The 17,319-nt window shown below is 38.7% G+C and overlaps 1 protein-coding gene and 1 pseudogene across 1 annotated transcript; both read right to left on the reverse strand.

The window, feature by feature from the left end:
• The window catches only part of LOC109112741, a 50,699-nt pseudogene that overhangs the window by 26,595 nt on the left and 6,785 nt on the right, over positions 1–17,319 (reverse strand).
• LOC109113154 (GS homeobox 2-like) lies at positions 2,875–4,651 on the reverse strand. Its single transcript, XM_042777652.1, has 2 exons — positions 3,977–4,651; positions 2,875–3,703 (listed from the first exon to the last, which is right to left on the reverse strand). Exons 1-2 carry the CDS (start codon positions 4,362–4,364, stop codon positions 3,363–3,365), a joined length of 729 nt encoding a protein of 242 aa, XP_042633586.1. The 5' UTR covers positions 4,365–4,651; the 3' UTR covers positions 2,875–3,362.

A 17,319-nucleotide genomic window follows, 5' to 3' on the forward strand; every position in this document is an offset into this window, starting at 1 on the left:
TTTCTGCATTCATTCTGATTATTTACAGGCCTCAAGTCTGCTTTCCAACCCTCAATACAATCAACAAAGAACACTAGTCTGTAGAGAGGAAGCAAAGACATTTTATTTGTTTATTCTCCAAATAATTACATATGTTATCATAAATTAATGCATATCTGGAATAGACTGACCAGGGCTGAGATCTTAAAATAGAATTGCCACCTGTTCTTCAGACTACTCGACTCCACAGGTTCCTCTCACATGGTCGTGCATCCCATCTATCTATCTATCTATCTATCTATCTATCTATCTATCTATCTATCTATCTATCTATCTATCTATCTATCTATCTATCTATCTATCTATCTATCTATCTATCTATCTATCTATCTATCTATCTATCTATCTATCTATCTATCTATCTATCTATCTAAGACTTTAATATGTTTCACTGGTATAGTCTACACAAGGCCACTTATACCAGACCATGATTCTCCTTATTTCCACCTGAATGAGCTGGCCAAAGTAATGAATAATATTCTGTCCTCTAACATTGTGTGATGGATATAATATAATCATATATTATCTCATTCAAAGCTGACCTCTTTTTACAACGGCTATACATTCTAATCCAGCAAAGCCACTAAGCACACTTGATAATATAGTGGGCACGCTCAGGAGAGCAACAATGGGACACCTTAAAAAGGAGCTGACACGTCTCAGAAAGGGCCCATTCTAGAGAGCCCGACAAAAGCGCTCGGGACATATTGTGTGATGACCGAGTTCCCACTAAATTAAGTCACCATGGACAGCACTGATTGGACACGTGTCTAGAATTCCCAGTTCCATCATCTATAAAAACAATCGTTTTGGACGGAAAGCCCAAACGATGTCCTCGAGCTCAAGAGTTCACGTTAACGGCGTTTTCAGCATTTCACTTTCCAGTGTAAAAGCGGTTTCAAAACAGGTTTTGGAGGCATTCATTGCCCGAGTGCCCCACTTCTCTCAAGGCGAAAGCAGCTGCAAATGCTTAAAAGGGGCTTCTATTAATTGCTCTTTGTCATGCGTAATTGCCCATTTTGCGACAGTGCATAATCTTTTAAAAGCTGAGCTGTACTTTGTTTCCATTTAATTTTTGTTTTTAAGCATAGGATTCTCTAATATATCTGGTATTCAGTGCACTACCCGTACAAGTCATATTACCATGCGCATGCCATAACACCAACAGAAAGCTTGCATTACCTTGCCTCACATCCTAAATGTGAAGCTTAATACATTTTTTTTTTTTACAGAACAGAACAGAACAGAGTACAGAACAACTTCCTACCTAAATAAATAAAAAGCTAATATATATATATATATATATATATATATATATATATATATATATATATATATATATATATATATATATATATATATATTCATGTAAAATGACATAGATTTTTATCTAGGTTTGTTTATTTTTTAGTATCAATAACCCAGTTAAAATTAAAGTGCCATTTCAAAGTTTTCAAGTTCAAAACTCAAAACTGATATTAATAAAGTGACAAGTGTATAGCCTACGGGGTCAAACGTGTCACGTCTGAAAAACGGGAGTCAGTTCTGAAACGGTTGAAAACTCTTTTGTCAGGAGGTCTTTCTCTCTCACACCTGCGAGGGCTGAAGTCTAATTCGATTAATAAGAAATTCAATATATATTCATTAGGTGCCTTCCCTCGATAATATATGATCGTGAAGCGAGACGTGAAAGGAGGCCATTTATTCCCCCTCTGAAAGGACCTGCGTGGGACCAAAATTTCACCTGCTTCCCCTCTCAATTAGGAATGTATCTCAAACTCTGACGGAACACGAGTTAAATTAAGCGTTCGCTAATTTCCTATCACCCCTCCTACGTAATCCCTCAATTTTCAGCATGCCCCCTCAATTTGGCCCAAGTTGAAAGGTTCAAATAGTGCCTAATGAAACAGTGACTAAATCGTTTTCTCGCGCGCGGAGGAACCCTGTAGACGTCCAGTGAAAGGCCTTGAGCTCGCCGCCGTCGGGGGTCCGCCGGCTAAATGCGAGTTCCTGGCAGGACAATCTAACCTGTCAAAGCCTTTGGCCAGCTCTGCGTAGCTTTTTTCCGCGCTCGTATTGAAGGAATTGCTACATAAGCAACCAACGTGGGACAAAAACTGCAATTAAACTGCTTTCGGATTAACTTAACAGGGGGGCAACCGTCTCTTGAAAAGCGCACACAGAATAGGCTCGACGTATAATTGACTATCACCTGGCTCGTGAGATACAAATTCTCTCCTAAGCCTTTTGTGGCCTATGCACTAGTAGGGAATATATGAGAAGAACACTGGAAAATAAGTGAAAATGCATCTATGTTTAAATGATACTTAAACATCAAGTGAACCCCAGTTGAAATTAAGGCTCTGAAAAAATACGCAAAAGGTTTAACAATTCAATAACATATTTTCATAAACATCTGTATGTAGGCTAAATAATAAGCTTTAAAAAATAGCGTTACACTTCAGGAGACTTTTAAAGAAAGAGCTTCTCGTGTTCTCTTTGAAAAGTAAGTGCTTTCTTAATAAAACACATGCTTTTGGCGCATTTAAAACTATTTTTCACGTGTTAATAATATAACAAATGCAGAACTTAAGCGTGTCTCCCAAAGTTCTATACATGTAACAAACATCAATAAAGAAATAAATAAAAAGTTGAACTGGAGTGTATTTCACATTTGAGTAGGCTACGGTTGCCTCAATTCTGGCACAGTCTTTTTTCCCAAACAAACTTTCTCCATCCTAATGGCCACATGAAGTTTTATGTATGTTTGTTTTTATTTTTGTAATATTTGAATAGGTGCCTTGTTCCAGTAGGATAATTAATAAAACTCATGAGTGTAGTAACAGAAGTAGTTTTATTTAAATAAATACAAATATACACATTTTCTTTAATAAAATTCAGGTGAAAAAAAAAATCACAGTTTCTCAGTAGTCTAGGACAGGTTGGATTAACAGTCTGCATATTTACAATATCACACAGGGAATGTTTTATCTTCTCTATATATCCAACAGGGATGACAGCATGGATTATCCGTGGTCCTTTCAAAAACGTTTTCACTTAAACTGTAAAAACGTTATTTACTTGCATCACTGAACTATTATTTCACATTTTGCCGTACAGATAGGACAAATACCCGACTTGAGTGTCAGGGTAAAACAATACATTGAGAGGAAATAGGGAGGAATTGGTAGTAGCTAAACTTCCATACCCTTCGGGTTATGGAAATATGGAAGACATTGTCCAATAAATTCAGTCGTTTCAACGGATCCGTAATATGTACCATGCAAGTTACCAAACTTAAGTCTATGATGTTCGCGGCGCCCCTAGATAGGTGAAGTCTCCTTCTCCTCTGTTGCTGACACAGGTGACAGGGATTCTTCGTCTTCTGAGCGCGGATAGTGTGAGTGGCTGCCTGAGCATTTGCATCCTGCGTGCGCACTCCGTTGCGTACCTTTGCCTTCTTTCTTGTGTTTAACTCGGCGGTTTTGGAACCATATTTTCACCTGTTTCTCTGATAGATTTAAATAAGTGGCTATTTCGATCCTGCGTAAGCGGGAGAGGTACATGTTAGATGAGAATTCGCGCTCCAATTCAAGCAGCTGAGTGCTGGTGAAGGCAGTGCGCATCCGTTTGCCGTTCTGTATGTGGCTGTTGTCAGACGCACCTATAGGAGAGAAAAAAGAAACTCTTAAAATTACGTCAATTACAATCAACTTTGCAAAATAATTAAACGAATGCCTAACAAATCATTCTATGTATTTGAGATGTAAATGTGCAAAATATTGTCAGACGCGTTCATTTATAAAAAAGAAAAATAATACAAAAGGGTAAAAATGCGTAAAGACTTTGGAATTCTATAAATTGTTTCCCTGTCAAATAGTCAAGCGTCTCATGATAAGGAGTAACAGGTGTATAGCATGCGCGCGCACTCACTCACCTAGAGACAGACAGTGATACCTCCGAGGGTCAGTGACGCTGTAGCTTGTGGGCGTGCAGACAGGCGCGTGTCCGTGTCCCGGGTGCGCTAACGCGGGGCTCTGTTGGTGTGCTACCCTCTGACAGAAAGCTGCGTCACCGGCGGAGAAGCCCTGTCCCTTCAGCAGTGGGATTCCGCCGCGGGGAGAGTGGATATGAGAGGTTACGCACAGCGGACAGACACAGAAGGTTCCGGTCTTCCGGGACGGGCAAACGGTCGCAGTGACGCTCATCACCCCGGGAGAGTGCATGCCAATGGGGATGAGAAAGTCTTGTCCCGTGTGCTCGCTCAGAGCCGGGCGAGCGGGATCCTTGATAATCAAAGAGTCTACGTAGAAAGACCTCGACATGATTGCTTCTGTCTGCGATGCTGATGGTGTCAGTGATACCACACTGATGGCGATGCTCCAAGGACTTGCGCAGCACACAGTGGTCTTAACACTGTTCCTAAAGCCCTCGGGAGCTGGCTTATGTTTGATAGTTCAACAAAAGGGACCCCGGAGAGGGCCGGCCCTAACGTCACCCACGTGCGCTCACGGCCTAGGGGCTTTAGTACCTCTGGTGTCCCGAGACACGTGATGCCCATGAGAGCCTCCAATCAAATCTTTGCCCATACAGTCTCGTTAGCTCGCGGGTATACGCTTCTCGACAGGCAAAGTGGCACAACAGCTCTGGCAAGTGCGCCTACTGAGATATCAACAATTATCCCTTTATAATCCTGGTCTAATATACTGCATTATTATTTAGATTTTCAGATGATGTTGAAGAAAGGCAGGCCTTTATTTCTCACATAAACTGAGCTTACATTGTCTTTGTGTCGACATTAAAGTAACTTTCTCCATTTGACATGGCAAATTACACCTCAGTATACAAATAACTCAAGAGATCATTGGCCAAAAGCCATGTTCGTCCCTCATGGTTCTCTTATGTGTATACCGTATTAGGGTATTCCTATTGACCTAACTTTAAATTTAATAGTTTACAAAAAAACTATATGATACATAAACATTTTCCCCATCTATTTAACTGTATTTATTTGATAAATTATAGACCGTTTAACAAAAGAAACACTGTATACCAGTGATGAATTATAATGCACATCTAGGATACGCTTAGAATATGTCTCAAATGAACAAACTTATTGCCAAGTATCGTTTATGATAAAAAACCCCTTTGATTCAAAAACTAAAAGCAACTGAATCTCTGAGCAAAATCGAATAAAACTCGAATAATACTCTCTATGCAAATCAGCTGCATGTTATAATCTTGGTTCGGGTCTGTTTGGAAAGATCTCGGGGTCGGCAATTAAAGATTTATGATTCTCAGTGGAGTCTGGGCAATTGCAATTTGATAGAGATTAGGATTCAATTAGAAAGTGTTTATTGTGGAGGTTTTGGAGTGGATAAACAGCCAGCTATTTCAGAAATGCGTTAATCCCTCATCTTGTGACAATAATTAGCGGGTTTGATCTCTCGGCGGGTCAGCAGCGGGTTGAGCTTCCACTTTCATCTGCGCGCGAACGCCTCTTACCTCCAAACACTGCGCGAGGAGGCCCGTGGCGCGAGCGAGCGAGCTTTGACGAGGTTAAGTCTCCTCAAAACGGCAGGTCTGGCATTATTCTATCTCCTACTCTGTCGGGAGAGACTTGACCTCGTCAAGTCTTGTCTGAATGTTACAGTGAAAGTAATCCTGTCAGTCTATAAGAGCTATATTGCCCGTGGATGTTGGCTGCAATTATCTCAGCTCACACAATTACAGGCCTGACACCTGAGCTTTTCAATAACATGCTAAACATAGTAAAATTACCTCTCATTTGGGGCGGCTTTTATGGATGTTATGAAAAAATTTAAAGTCTGCTAATGATGATTGAGGGCAAAGTTCAAGCGCCGTAATGACGATTTCATATCAGCATTTAGAGTTAATATCACCAAGAGAAGATGCTACCGGGTGCTTTTCTTTCATATGCATTTAATTGCTAAAATCAGCGGCAAGTTTCATTCTTAAACGAGGTAGAATATGACTTTAAAGTGGTCTGAATAGGGGAGGCGAAAAAACAAACACATCTGTCATTGTGGCTGTAATTGTTGTAATGGAGGAAACACGGCGTATGAGACTTGAGAGAAGAGGGAGAGAGAGACGGACAGATATGAATGACAACCCAAGCGGAATGATTTGGCGGCGCGCGCCGATCCGTCCAGTCTTCAATATTATTTTTTTTTCACATCCATAATTCTTCACGATAAAATTTCATTGTCTATTAAGTAATCCCACAAATGAGAGCCTTTATGAGTCTGTAATGAGCTGTAATTGCCACGAATAGCCGGGCCACGTGGAAGGATTTAAGACTTAAGCCGTCGGGTACTGTGCACAGAGTGTTACCTAGCCATTACTTTCATAATTCAAGGGGAAAAATAGCCCATTTAAGGGGGGAAAAATCCTTTGATTCCTTTCATTCTGCTCCGGATGATAGGAATACATCTTTGTCTGCTTGGGTTAAGAAGAAGAGTCTAAAAAACGCGTAGCAAAGTGCCTATTTCCAAGAGAAGCGACTGTGGTTGAATAACGCAATATTGCAGATAAAATTGCAGATAAAATGTTGTAAAGACTCCAATCGATATTTTGACCCCTTTCAGTTGTAATTTATAGTGTTGGCTAGCTAGGCCCTGAATGAAGCCTGGGCAACTGTAAGGTTACTTTGCAATTCATTACAGTTTACACAAGTATTAAGTTAAAAATACTACTTTCCTCAGGTCTTCGTTACGCTATAAATACAACATCGTGTTTGGTACTGGAACCAAGCCAAGTGAAACAAATTTATTTTTATTTTTATTTCAATATAAATAATAAGATGTGGTCTTCTACCTTTTATATACTATTCTTATATGGCTATTTTACTTTTTATTTTACATATTCTCTGTGCAACCGCAGAGGCCACCTGGGGAAAATGGCCCACTGGATGTAATTTTCTGCCAAACACTAAAGCCTAAAACTAGACAACTTTCATAAACACCTTTTATACTTCCACAAACTGTTTTGCATAAGCGGATGTGAATGGATTTGTTGTGACTGTTGTGCAAAGTGGGTCCAAACGGACTGCTCACAGTGGAGTGCTCAGCACGAGTTCTGTATGAATAAAACAGAAATTATTATAAAATATGTGAGATAGCGTGTCAAAAATGAAATAAACCAGGAAAAATTGACAGTGTCTGCTGAAATGTCCCAAAATTCTTTACCATTTCATTACTTAAACGGTTACTTTATCAGTACTGAATAAAATATTTTCCTATGGGTCTTAAACGTTTAGACCTGTTGGATTCTAATCAAAAGTTCATGCATTTTTAATGGATTTCAATTCAAGGATCACACATGGGTGCAGTTTCATAGTTAGTTTATAAGTCAACTACAGGGAGAAGCTACTTCTAAACACACACACACACACACTTACGTTATTATTAGCTAACTATTAATTAATTATATTTACATCAAATAGCCTACGTGAGTAGTATCTCTAATGTGGTGTGTTAAAAATGAACACAGTTGTCAACATGGCAAAAGCTCTCACCTTCAGTCCCGTGCAATAATGCACTATATGCGGTCCATAACTGCCGTATTGCATAAGTGTCATTAATTTGTGTCAACGCCTCCTCACAAAAGTTGCATTGTGGCACAAGGGGCCAGCCTGCGGCCCATCCCGACTGATACAGTGGGTGATTCCCCCCATTCCCAGTAACTAAGCAACACACGGTGAATACTGAAAACTGAAAAGAAACACTCGGGTTTTCAATATAGTCTTCAAAAGCAATGGGAAAATGAACAATGATCCCGCAGACAACATAATGCAGCGCAGTGACTTTTCATTGCCAATTATCTCCTTCATCTGAATAGCAGCTGCAGGGCCTGCTCTTCATTTCATCGTTTTGGGGGCTGAGTGGGGGGCTTAAATTCAATTGCCTGTGTGTGTCAAAATCTAATTTATGTCTTAATGACGGATACGATTTTTATGAAAAGGAGCCGGAGCCACACACATAGGAATTTCTACAGCAACTGCAACTGTTGCTTATTATCAACGTTTCTCTTTGCGAGTAAATGACAAAATATATTTATTAATAGAGTTTATTTCTCAATAAACACACAAAGAATGGGTGAGACTGCAAGAGAAGCCTCATAAACAGCGCGCAATTAGGAGAGGCCACAAAACAAGATAAATGCCGACAGATTCAGTGATGCTGAACTCAGTGTTTCCCACAGAATCGCCACTAACCTCATTAAAAAAACCCTCTCTCTCATCACCTTATTAGAGCACACAACTCTTCTAATAGCCAACAGTTCCTTCCAAACGACTAGACAAACATTCATGACTAAACCACAACAGGCGAGACGCAGGACCAAATAGCCCTTATGCCGATTGCGTTTCGCTTGACATGTTGAAATAAAATGTAGTAAATATGTAAAGGTCTTAATCAAAGGGCCACAGAGAGCTGCAGATTTATATCCAAACCACTCTTTTAAAATATATATATATATATTTAGGAGGTCCGGTGCTGTAAATTAGCCACAATGGATGTTTACTGGTCCGAGATAAATAAGACCATATGATAATAATCAAATGTATTCCATGTTTTTCCATTTTTAATCCCATTTTGTTTAAATAATTGTAAATCTAAATTCATTTTATTTAGCATCTGAATTTAATTTAATAATTGTAAGTTTAAGAATGTTTCATCTGTTGTATGAGCATAAATTGTTCAGTTGTTGAAATCCTTTTCTTTAATTTTCTTAATCAAGATAATAAAAATCATACATTTAGAATCAATCGTTAAATTAATGTAGGTACTAAATTTGTTTCCTTTTTGTCAGTAAAATGCACCTGAAAAAAGAAATAAAAATATAGTTTTATGAATTAAATGAAAATTAATAAATTAATAATCATTAATATTATCAGAATATTACTAGACATCTAGTTTGTTACATAAGTTGTGTTTACTGTTTAAAGATTATAAAAAATGCATGCACCAGTTTAATAAATAAGATTACCAATTCAGTTTACACAGATCTTAATAAAGACAGTTTAACTCCATTAGCAAATTTATTTGTTTATTTGTTTGTTTGGTCTTTTCATTTTTTAATGTGAAGAAGTATCTGTATAATATAAGTTTTAATTAATTTTATAAATTCAAAAACTGCAAAAATAAATGTATCACATATATCAAGAACAGTCCTGTTCCTTTTGTCAGAAATGGATTATACTTCCTATTGTCAGGAATTAACTACTAGAAAGTTATCAGAGCACAGATTCTGCAGACACTGATGCTCATTTGTGTTTCATTATTCTGATGAGGGTTTTTCTCTGTTCACTCTCTTGTGAGCAGATGCACACTTTATTGATAGCCTCTATCGTGACTGGAGTGTGAGTGTGGTGTTTTTCTGTCAATTACAGTAATGTTTATCATGGCTCATTACCGCACGTCATTGTTATGCGCACCCCCCCCCCCCCCCACAAACACACACCACTCTCCCCATATTGTCCTCTTACTAGAGAGCACTAGTTGACTTTAATGACTGCCATCTACCCTTCCCTCTCTCACATTCTCTTTCCCCCCATCACTTCCTTTCTGGATGAACCGGGCACACGTTATAAATGAGTGTATTCTGCCATTTTCAGACATTATCTGCTGTGGTCTCTTACTGTGTTAGTTATGAGGATGATTTTTAGAGATTATTTTGAGAGAAGAGGTCATCAGGAGGAGCATCATTTTGTTTTGTCAGTCTCTGAATGTCAGTACTTTCTTGCTTGTTTGTGTTTATTTTTGGTACTGTTATAAAACTGTGCACTCTATGTATTGCTAGCACCACCAAAACCCCCTTAATCCTCTTAACAAATGCTTAGGAAAACATACCTCTGTTGCACTGACATTCATGACATGGAATGTACATGCAAAACAAATCCTTAAGAGTTTTTAATATTTAATACCACTGTTAAAAGTAATCTTGAACACATTTTTCATAATGTACATACAGTAGTATAGTGATGATTAAATTTACTTGCAGCATTAAAATGACTGATTTCATTTTTTTGCGTGTTTTATTTATTAAGACAAAATAGTACAGAATTTTAATGCAGGCGATTTATCAGTTTTAAGCCCAAAATACAAAATATAATTATTGGCTAATCAGTATCAGTCAGAATTGTAATATCCTGAATTTTAATGTCTTACATGTTAATCGTGTTAAACTAAATGGAAAATCAACCTAATTCACCTTAAATATCTTTGCACTTTCTTTTCACCTATAATTTTTTGCTTCAGATATCTTTTCTAATAAACCCTCTCTTATATATCCTCATGTTCAAATAATGAAAACATATTTTTGCAGCAGTGTGGCGCTTTACAAACAGAGTTCTGTTTAATCCAGTTCAAAAGGTTAGCCTGGCCTATCGTACATCAGTGGGTTAAACTGCTTATTGAGTCATTTGAGGTTCTCTGTGTTTATGTAAATATCAGCCTACACTAGTAACCTGTGTGTCGCTTTGAAGCCAGGATAAGTAGTTCTGGAATTAATTGAGCTGTGCAGGATAATAAGTCAAATCTAGGGTAAGTTACTCAAGTGCTTGTGTTTTCAGCAAGGTGTGCTCAATACAGTAATAATTACTCTAGAGCTGCACTCAGACATCTTAATGCCACCTAGATTACAGATTTTACCCTCAAAACTATCGGTTTATTCATTTGATGCATTCTCGTGACCGATTTTCCAAAACACATGGTTGCATAAATTTCACAAATAGGAGTAGATGCATATGTAGGAGATTGTTAGATACCAAAGCAACAGTTATAACTCTAATGCAACAGAGGCATAACTGGATGAAAGACCTGACTTAACCTGATACTATCAAAGAAAAACAAAGTTTGGATTGGAATTTTCCTTCTTCTAAAATAGACTTAATATTAAAGAAACATTGCAGTTGAGGTCAGTCGAACGCATTTGCTAATAATAATATGAATGAATGAATGAATGAATGAATAAATAAATAAATAAATAAATAAATAAATTAATTAATTAATTAATTAATAACTTGTCCCTTGTTTTCTCAAAAAATAAGCAAACATTTTGGAGGCAGTCAGGCACTCATTGTTTCTCATAGTTTTGGGAGTATAGCCATAAGATGTAAACAACATGTATGTAACATACTTTTTGTGTGAAAAACAGCTTATTGACATTTGTGTGTGTGTGTGTGTATTTGCGTAATGTAATATATTATTTCACAACTTTGTTGCCATGACAATGTAGTGACATAAACCCTAAACTGACCATGAAAATGATGAGAAATAGCTTTACAGCTCAAATATTTATTTTACATCTATAATATAGTTACTTGAGCTGATCTTAAATGAACCAATAATATTTATTTTTAACTGTTTATTTTCTAAATGCATGTTATTTAATTTATTGTACACAATTCATTAATATGTTTCTTTCTTTTTTTTTCAATCAAATTATGCTAAATTTAACTTCTGTGAAATGACAGACTTCCCTCTGGTGACTTATGCAGGACTTCTCCAATCATTCAGTCTGTTTAAGCCCCGCCCCTTTCTCTGCTAACTCATGTTTATTTGCCTTCAACAACTAATCAACAACTGATTAATAAAACCCCCACCCTACATTTTTTTTTCTTTTTAGACAAACCATTTCACCTGAATGTATATCACAATATTGAAGAAAAAATAGTCACCATTACATCAAAACTTTGAAGATTTAATGTACATGATTTGTGACCGACCGTAACTTGATCGGATGTTCATCATTCCAGTGTTAAATGGTTAACTTTCAAACTTCCCTATAAGGCTACCAACAATCTTTTGATCAGTGTGTAAACTGTTAGCTAACATGCACATATCGCAAAAAGACTAATATTTAGAAAACACTTTCATCTCCCACTTTGTGCTTTTCCAATGCAACATTCACCCACACTACACCTCAACACACGCAACCATGTTATGCTACAAGTATCCATTCAAGCCACGCTAAAATGCACTAAAACAATCTGAATACTCCTATAAAAGTTGTGATTGTTGTGGCGGCCCAATTAATTTGTGTGGGGAAAAGCACTCTACAGTCTGGGGTGCACTTCATGTAGCAGGATGAAAAAAGGACTAATTGAATTATCACAACTCTTTTAGGTCTCAAATACGAGATTGAGGATAAGAAAGCCTTTTAATTCTGTTTGGAAAGCTTCCAGCAGTGTTTCAGCCACCTCAGGATAAGGTGTTTTCCCTGTGTTTCATTAATTGTGGCAGTTTTGTGCTTCCTTGTGTCATAAATAGCCCAGAGGACCTTAATGTTGTGCATGTACAGAGAGGAGTGGGTAGATCTGAAAGGGCTGTGCTGTGCCCCTCTCTCTCGCACTCTGTCCTGTTTAACTAGAGCTGAAGAGACTTTCAAGTGTGGCTGCATCTTTGTGTTGCCTTAGTACATTTGTGTCTGTCTGTGTGTGTGTGTGAGTGTTTTGGGGGTAGGTGTCTGAAATTTGTATGCAAGCAAGCGAGATGAAGTCCCACTCTTTCCCACTAGAATTTGTATCCCCTCACCTGCTCGTTGCAGCGACTCTTGTTCAAGTCAAGCAGACTAATGTGGATGCACGTGTGAGGGCTTCGCAGCACCTGCTTGAGTCTCCTCCATCTCTATCTCTGTCTCTTTCATTTGTCGCTGTGTCTTTAATTTGTTCTTATGTATGTTGTGTTTTTTCTATTGATATATTGACAGTTTTTTCTTATAGTATATGAGAGTGGAGTGTGTATTAGGTTATTGAGCCAAATCATTGAGCCAAATCATTATTGTTGTAAAGAATTAGTTACTTCAATAGTTAGTAAATACATTTTACCTGTGTGTGTATAATGTATTTTAATGTATAATGTAATCTATTTAAGATATAATGTTCTATGTTGTATGAAGGAAGGAAGGAAAGAAAGAAATGTAAGTAAGTGAAGAATTTAAGTTTTTAGTGTAGTTTATGAATAATTAAAATTTTTAGGAGTTAGGAATAATGATATCATTAATAATAATAATACAATAAAATAAAACTTTATATTGTTGTTCCTATTAAACAAACAAACAGACAAATAAATTAATAAATTAGGAAGTACAACAAACTTAATCCATACACCCTTGAATACTTTTGTCTTGAATATTTCAGAAATTTTCAGGAGACAAAAACTAAATGGATATTATTATATTATTATTATTATAATTATAGATTTTAATATTTATATTTATTTTAAGGTGCCATGTGTAAAAATTGAGGTAAAAATATCCAAAAAATGACCTACACGCATCAAAAGAATGAGAAGAAATAAGGGCGATGATGTCATTAAAAAAAAATGTCAAGTTATAGTGCTGCAGAGATATCAACCTTAATTAGCATTAGCATTACTAGCCATGGCCCGACAGGTGTCGTAATACCAGTTTCGGCCATGGGAGGCGGTATGCGGGCAATATACCCACCAGCCAACCTGCAATACACGAATAACTCGAGACTTAGGTCACTGCAGAGCAAAAGTGGGCGTTTATGACCTTGTGGGTGTTTTCAAACTGCTGGGTGTTTTTAAATCATGCAATCAAAAAGATCCCCCTTACCTTACCCCACCCCTAAACCTACCATCACTATGACGTCAGCCAATCAGGTATCATGGTCTAAAAAAACCCTGATCTGGTAACTCCCATTACTTTCCTGCAGAGACCTATACTTGAATAACTCGCACGGCTTGTGGGCGTACTTGAACCTGATGTCAATCGTGTGGAAGGTACAGCCCACTACTTCATTTCAGTTCAGGGAAGAGAGCGGAAGGATGGCAGAAGTCCTTGGCAAGAGACACCTACCACCACCACCCGCTACAGGGAAATAACCGCGCTCGGATATCACAAATCAAATCCGATAAGAAAAGGAGCCGAAACAGAGTAAACATCGGCACTGCTTTCCATCGCTGGAGACAACTGATGGACTTGAAAGAAATGAGGTTCGACTCCGAACTTGCAACATTTCTTTTGGATTGGTAAGTAAGATGCTGTTAGTATTTCGCTATAAGTTTGTTTTATATGTTTGCGTATTTTTTTTCGGGAAGTTATAACATAGAAATGTATCGAAGGCTGTTCGATAAACGTGCTAATGTTAGCGATGGCTAACCGTAGCGGTGCGTTTGATAATTAGCTAGCTATAACTTACCCACAGATCCGATCCGGTTTTCACCTGTTATCTACCAAAGCCCGTCTCTACCAAGCTGATGCTAAAATGTAACATTACCTAAGAAGCTTGAAATGTCTTCGATGATAATGAACCCGAGAGAGAGAGAGAGAGAGAGAGAGAGAGAGAGAGAGCACCCCGGCCGCGCGAGCACTCACTCACTATATTCAGAGCGGTCAAGTTTTTGAAAGCGTGTGAAAAGAGTCAATTGCGTGTGTCTCACGGTGAATGCTTGAGAGTTGGCAGCTCTGGTTACGTTGGTTGGCGCTAGCTTGGTCAACATCAGCTGTCTGATGTTGACCAATGATGTTGACAGAATGCTGTCTGTCAAATTAATTTAATTCAAATAATGTTTATATACAACTCAAAATGTAATATGAACAAAACGAATATGAACATATTCACTGGTAAAGGTGAAGGGGAGTAGCTTGAAGATGTCATGTTTCAAAATCACTTGACATCACCCAACGTTCCTCTAGAGGCAAAACGTCCTCTTAGGCTTCGGCTATGGCTCTAGGGTTGTTGTGAAGGTAGGGGCGGAGCATAGAGACTATGCCGTTTCTCGTTTGTTACTCTAGAGTAGACCAATTCACTTTGAGGCATACTGCCCCCATCTGATATGGAATGTGTGGAGTATGACTTGATTTTTTTGCCAGACATTACACATGGCTCCTTTAAAACTGGCTATTTATTTCTGTAATTTATTAGAAGCATGTGTATTTTGTGGAGAGACTTGAATTGCATATCTGATTTGACTTGGGGCATGAAAATAATTCACTTCTTACCGTTTGTCTCTACTATAACCATGTGTGAAGCATTAATGGAAAAAAAGTAAAATAAAATAGAAATTCAGAAAAAGAGAGCCTCAGGACCACCTTGACCTTTGACCTTTGGCTTCTGACTTATGGCCTTCAGTGTTGTGTTAAATATCCTGATGACAGGATCATCTGAAAAGCAGAGGGAACTTTAACAGATTTATCCCGAGAGAGAGAATCACCTAGTGAGGAGATATTTTTCACCCAATGACAAGTGGATGGAAGGACGGGAGTGAACTATGGATAAATGATGTCACCGACAGGGAGGCAGAGAGAGAGAGAGAGAGAGAGAGACAATGGAAGATGGAAATGGGGATATAAAATCTGAGAGACCGACACACAAAAAAGACTACAAATACTAAGACGGGACAGAGGAGGAGAATGCAGAAAGAAGACAAACTTTCAGAGTCAGTGAGCCCAGTTAAAGCCAATGAGTGTCTATCCGGCCGAATACACAGGCATTCAAAGGGGTCAACCCCACTGAGCCTCTAAAATGCTGTCATGATAATCCATGGCAAAGATCTCGGCCAGCCTTTTAAACAACCGTGGAATTTTTTACGCTTTCTCCACCCTTTTCTTTCCACCCCTGTTTTTTTCTCCCTCCCGCCCCACGTCCATCCTCAAATCTCTCTACCCCAGTATTCACAAAGTCATTAATGAGACATTCAAGGCTTTTTGAATCGGCCAGAGACATTGTGTGTCAAAGAGCGAGAGACAGAGCGAGAGAGCGCGTCAAAGAAAGGAAAAGGGGAGTAGAGAGGGAGAGCAAATAGTGGAGAGGGCCCAAATGTACTCCCAGCTGAAAGCAGTTAGATCATGTTCTTTTCATGGTCCGATTAGAATCAAATCGATCCCTCAGCACCACCACCCCCTCCAACCACACAAACACACACACACACACACACACACTTCTCCAAGCAACTCCAAAGAGCTCTTCCAACAAGTACACGCTGTAGCCAGACGTCCACCTGAATGGTAATCAAGTTGCCCTGCTGAAATGTGTTTGTAAATGGGACATGGGTTAGAAAGACAAAGACAGAAACAGACAGAGCAAAACAGAAGAGTTGGGAAATGTCTCTATGTGATTGTGTCCAAAATGCCACATTTACAACCAGTGATCTGATAATAATTGTTACGTTTTTGTTTAGGGACACACAATATATCGATACCATTTCAATTATCTGTCAATTTTAATTTTTTTTTTTTAATGCGCATATTTAATATAGGACATTTAATTGTGCTGTTCATTTCCACTATTTTTTATATTAAGATTACCTTTGCTGTCATCTAATGCTAACTTAAAGTTAATCTTTAAAAATTCCAACTATTTAATAACACTGTGAAATGTAATCTTTAGAAAATCTCAAAATTAATAGCATTTTGATAATGTACATTATAATGCTAATGATTATATTCACTTGTAGCATTTAAAAGGATTAATTTCAAGTTTGTTTTTGATTTTTAATTTATTTATGTTAAGTACAACAATAAAATAAGTTTAGACAACTGTCACACCCGGGCTGGCGTGCTGAGTAAAGCGCTCGAAGAAGAAGGTATAACAGGGTATTATTTAATAATCCAGGTAAATCTCAACATGAACAGGTCAACAATCGTATATCAGGTTTTTAACTAAACACTCAATAATAAACAATAGCGGACCCGGAAGAACTAAACAAACAGGGCTTATAAACACGAGGAAGGCAATCAGAGGAGTGAAAACAGGTGGGGAGTAATCAAAAGACAGAACGAGGAACGGAACATGACCAAATAAGGAAAACACACAGACGAAACAGAAGTCCATAACCGTGACAGTTCGCCCCCTCCCGGAACGGTGCGTCCACGCACCGACAGAAAGTGTTCAGAGGAGGGGAGGGTGGGGTTCAGGAGGTGGGCGAGGGGCAGGCAAGGGGCAGGCGACGGAGAAGACACAGAGCATCGAACCAGGGTGGAGTGGACGGGGGGAGGAGCCAGGGTGGAGCCCGGAGCAGGAGGAGCCAGATGGGTATCCAGAGGCCAGCCAGGAAAGCGGCCCATGGTGGAGTCGACGGTGGGAGGAGCCATGGTGGAGGAGGGGCCGACAACACCAGGGGGCCGACTGACGGAGACTGAGCCGATGGCAGAGGAGTCCAAGACGGAGCCGAGCAACCGCAGAGCCAGGGTGACCCCGAGGATCCGGAGGGCCAAGGCGGAGCAGAAGGCTCAGGCGACCAAGGCGGAGACGGGGCACCGGAAGACCGCTGCGGAGCCGGAGTGACTGAG

Source organism: Cyprinus carpio, chromosome A20 (assembly GCF_018340385.1).
Source record: "Cyprinus carpio isolate SPL01 chromosome A20, ASM1834038v1, whole genome shotgun sequence".
In the NCBI taxonomy this organism is placed as follows: Eukaryota; Metazoa; Chordata; class Actinopteri; order Cypriniformes; family Cyprinidae; genus Cyprinus; species Cyprinus carpio.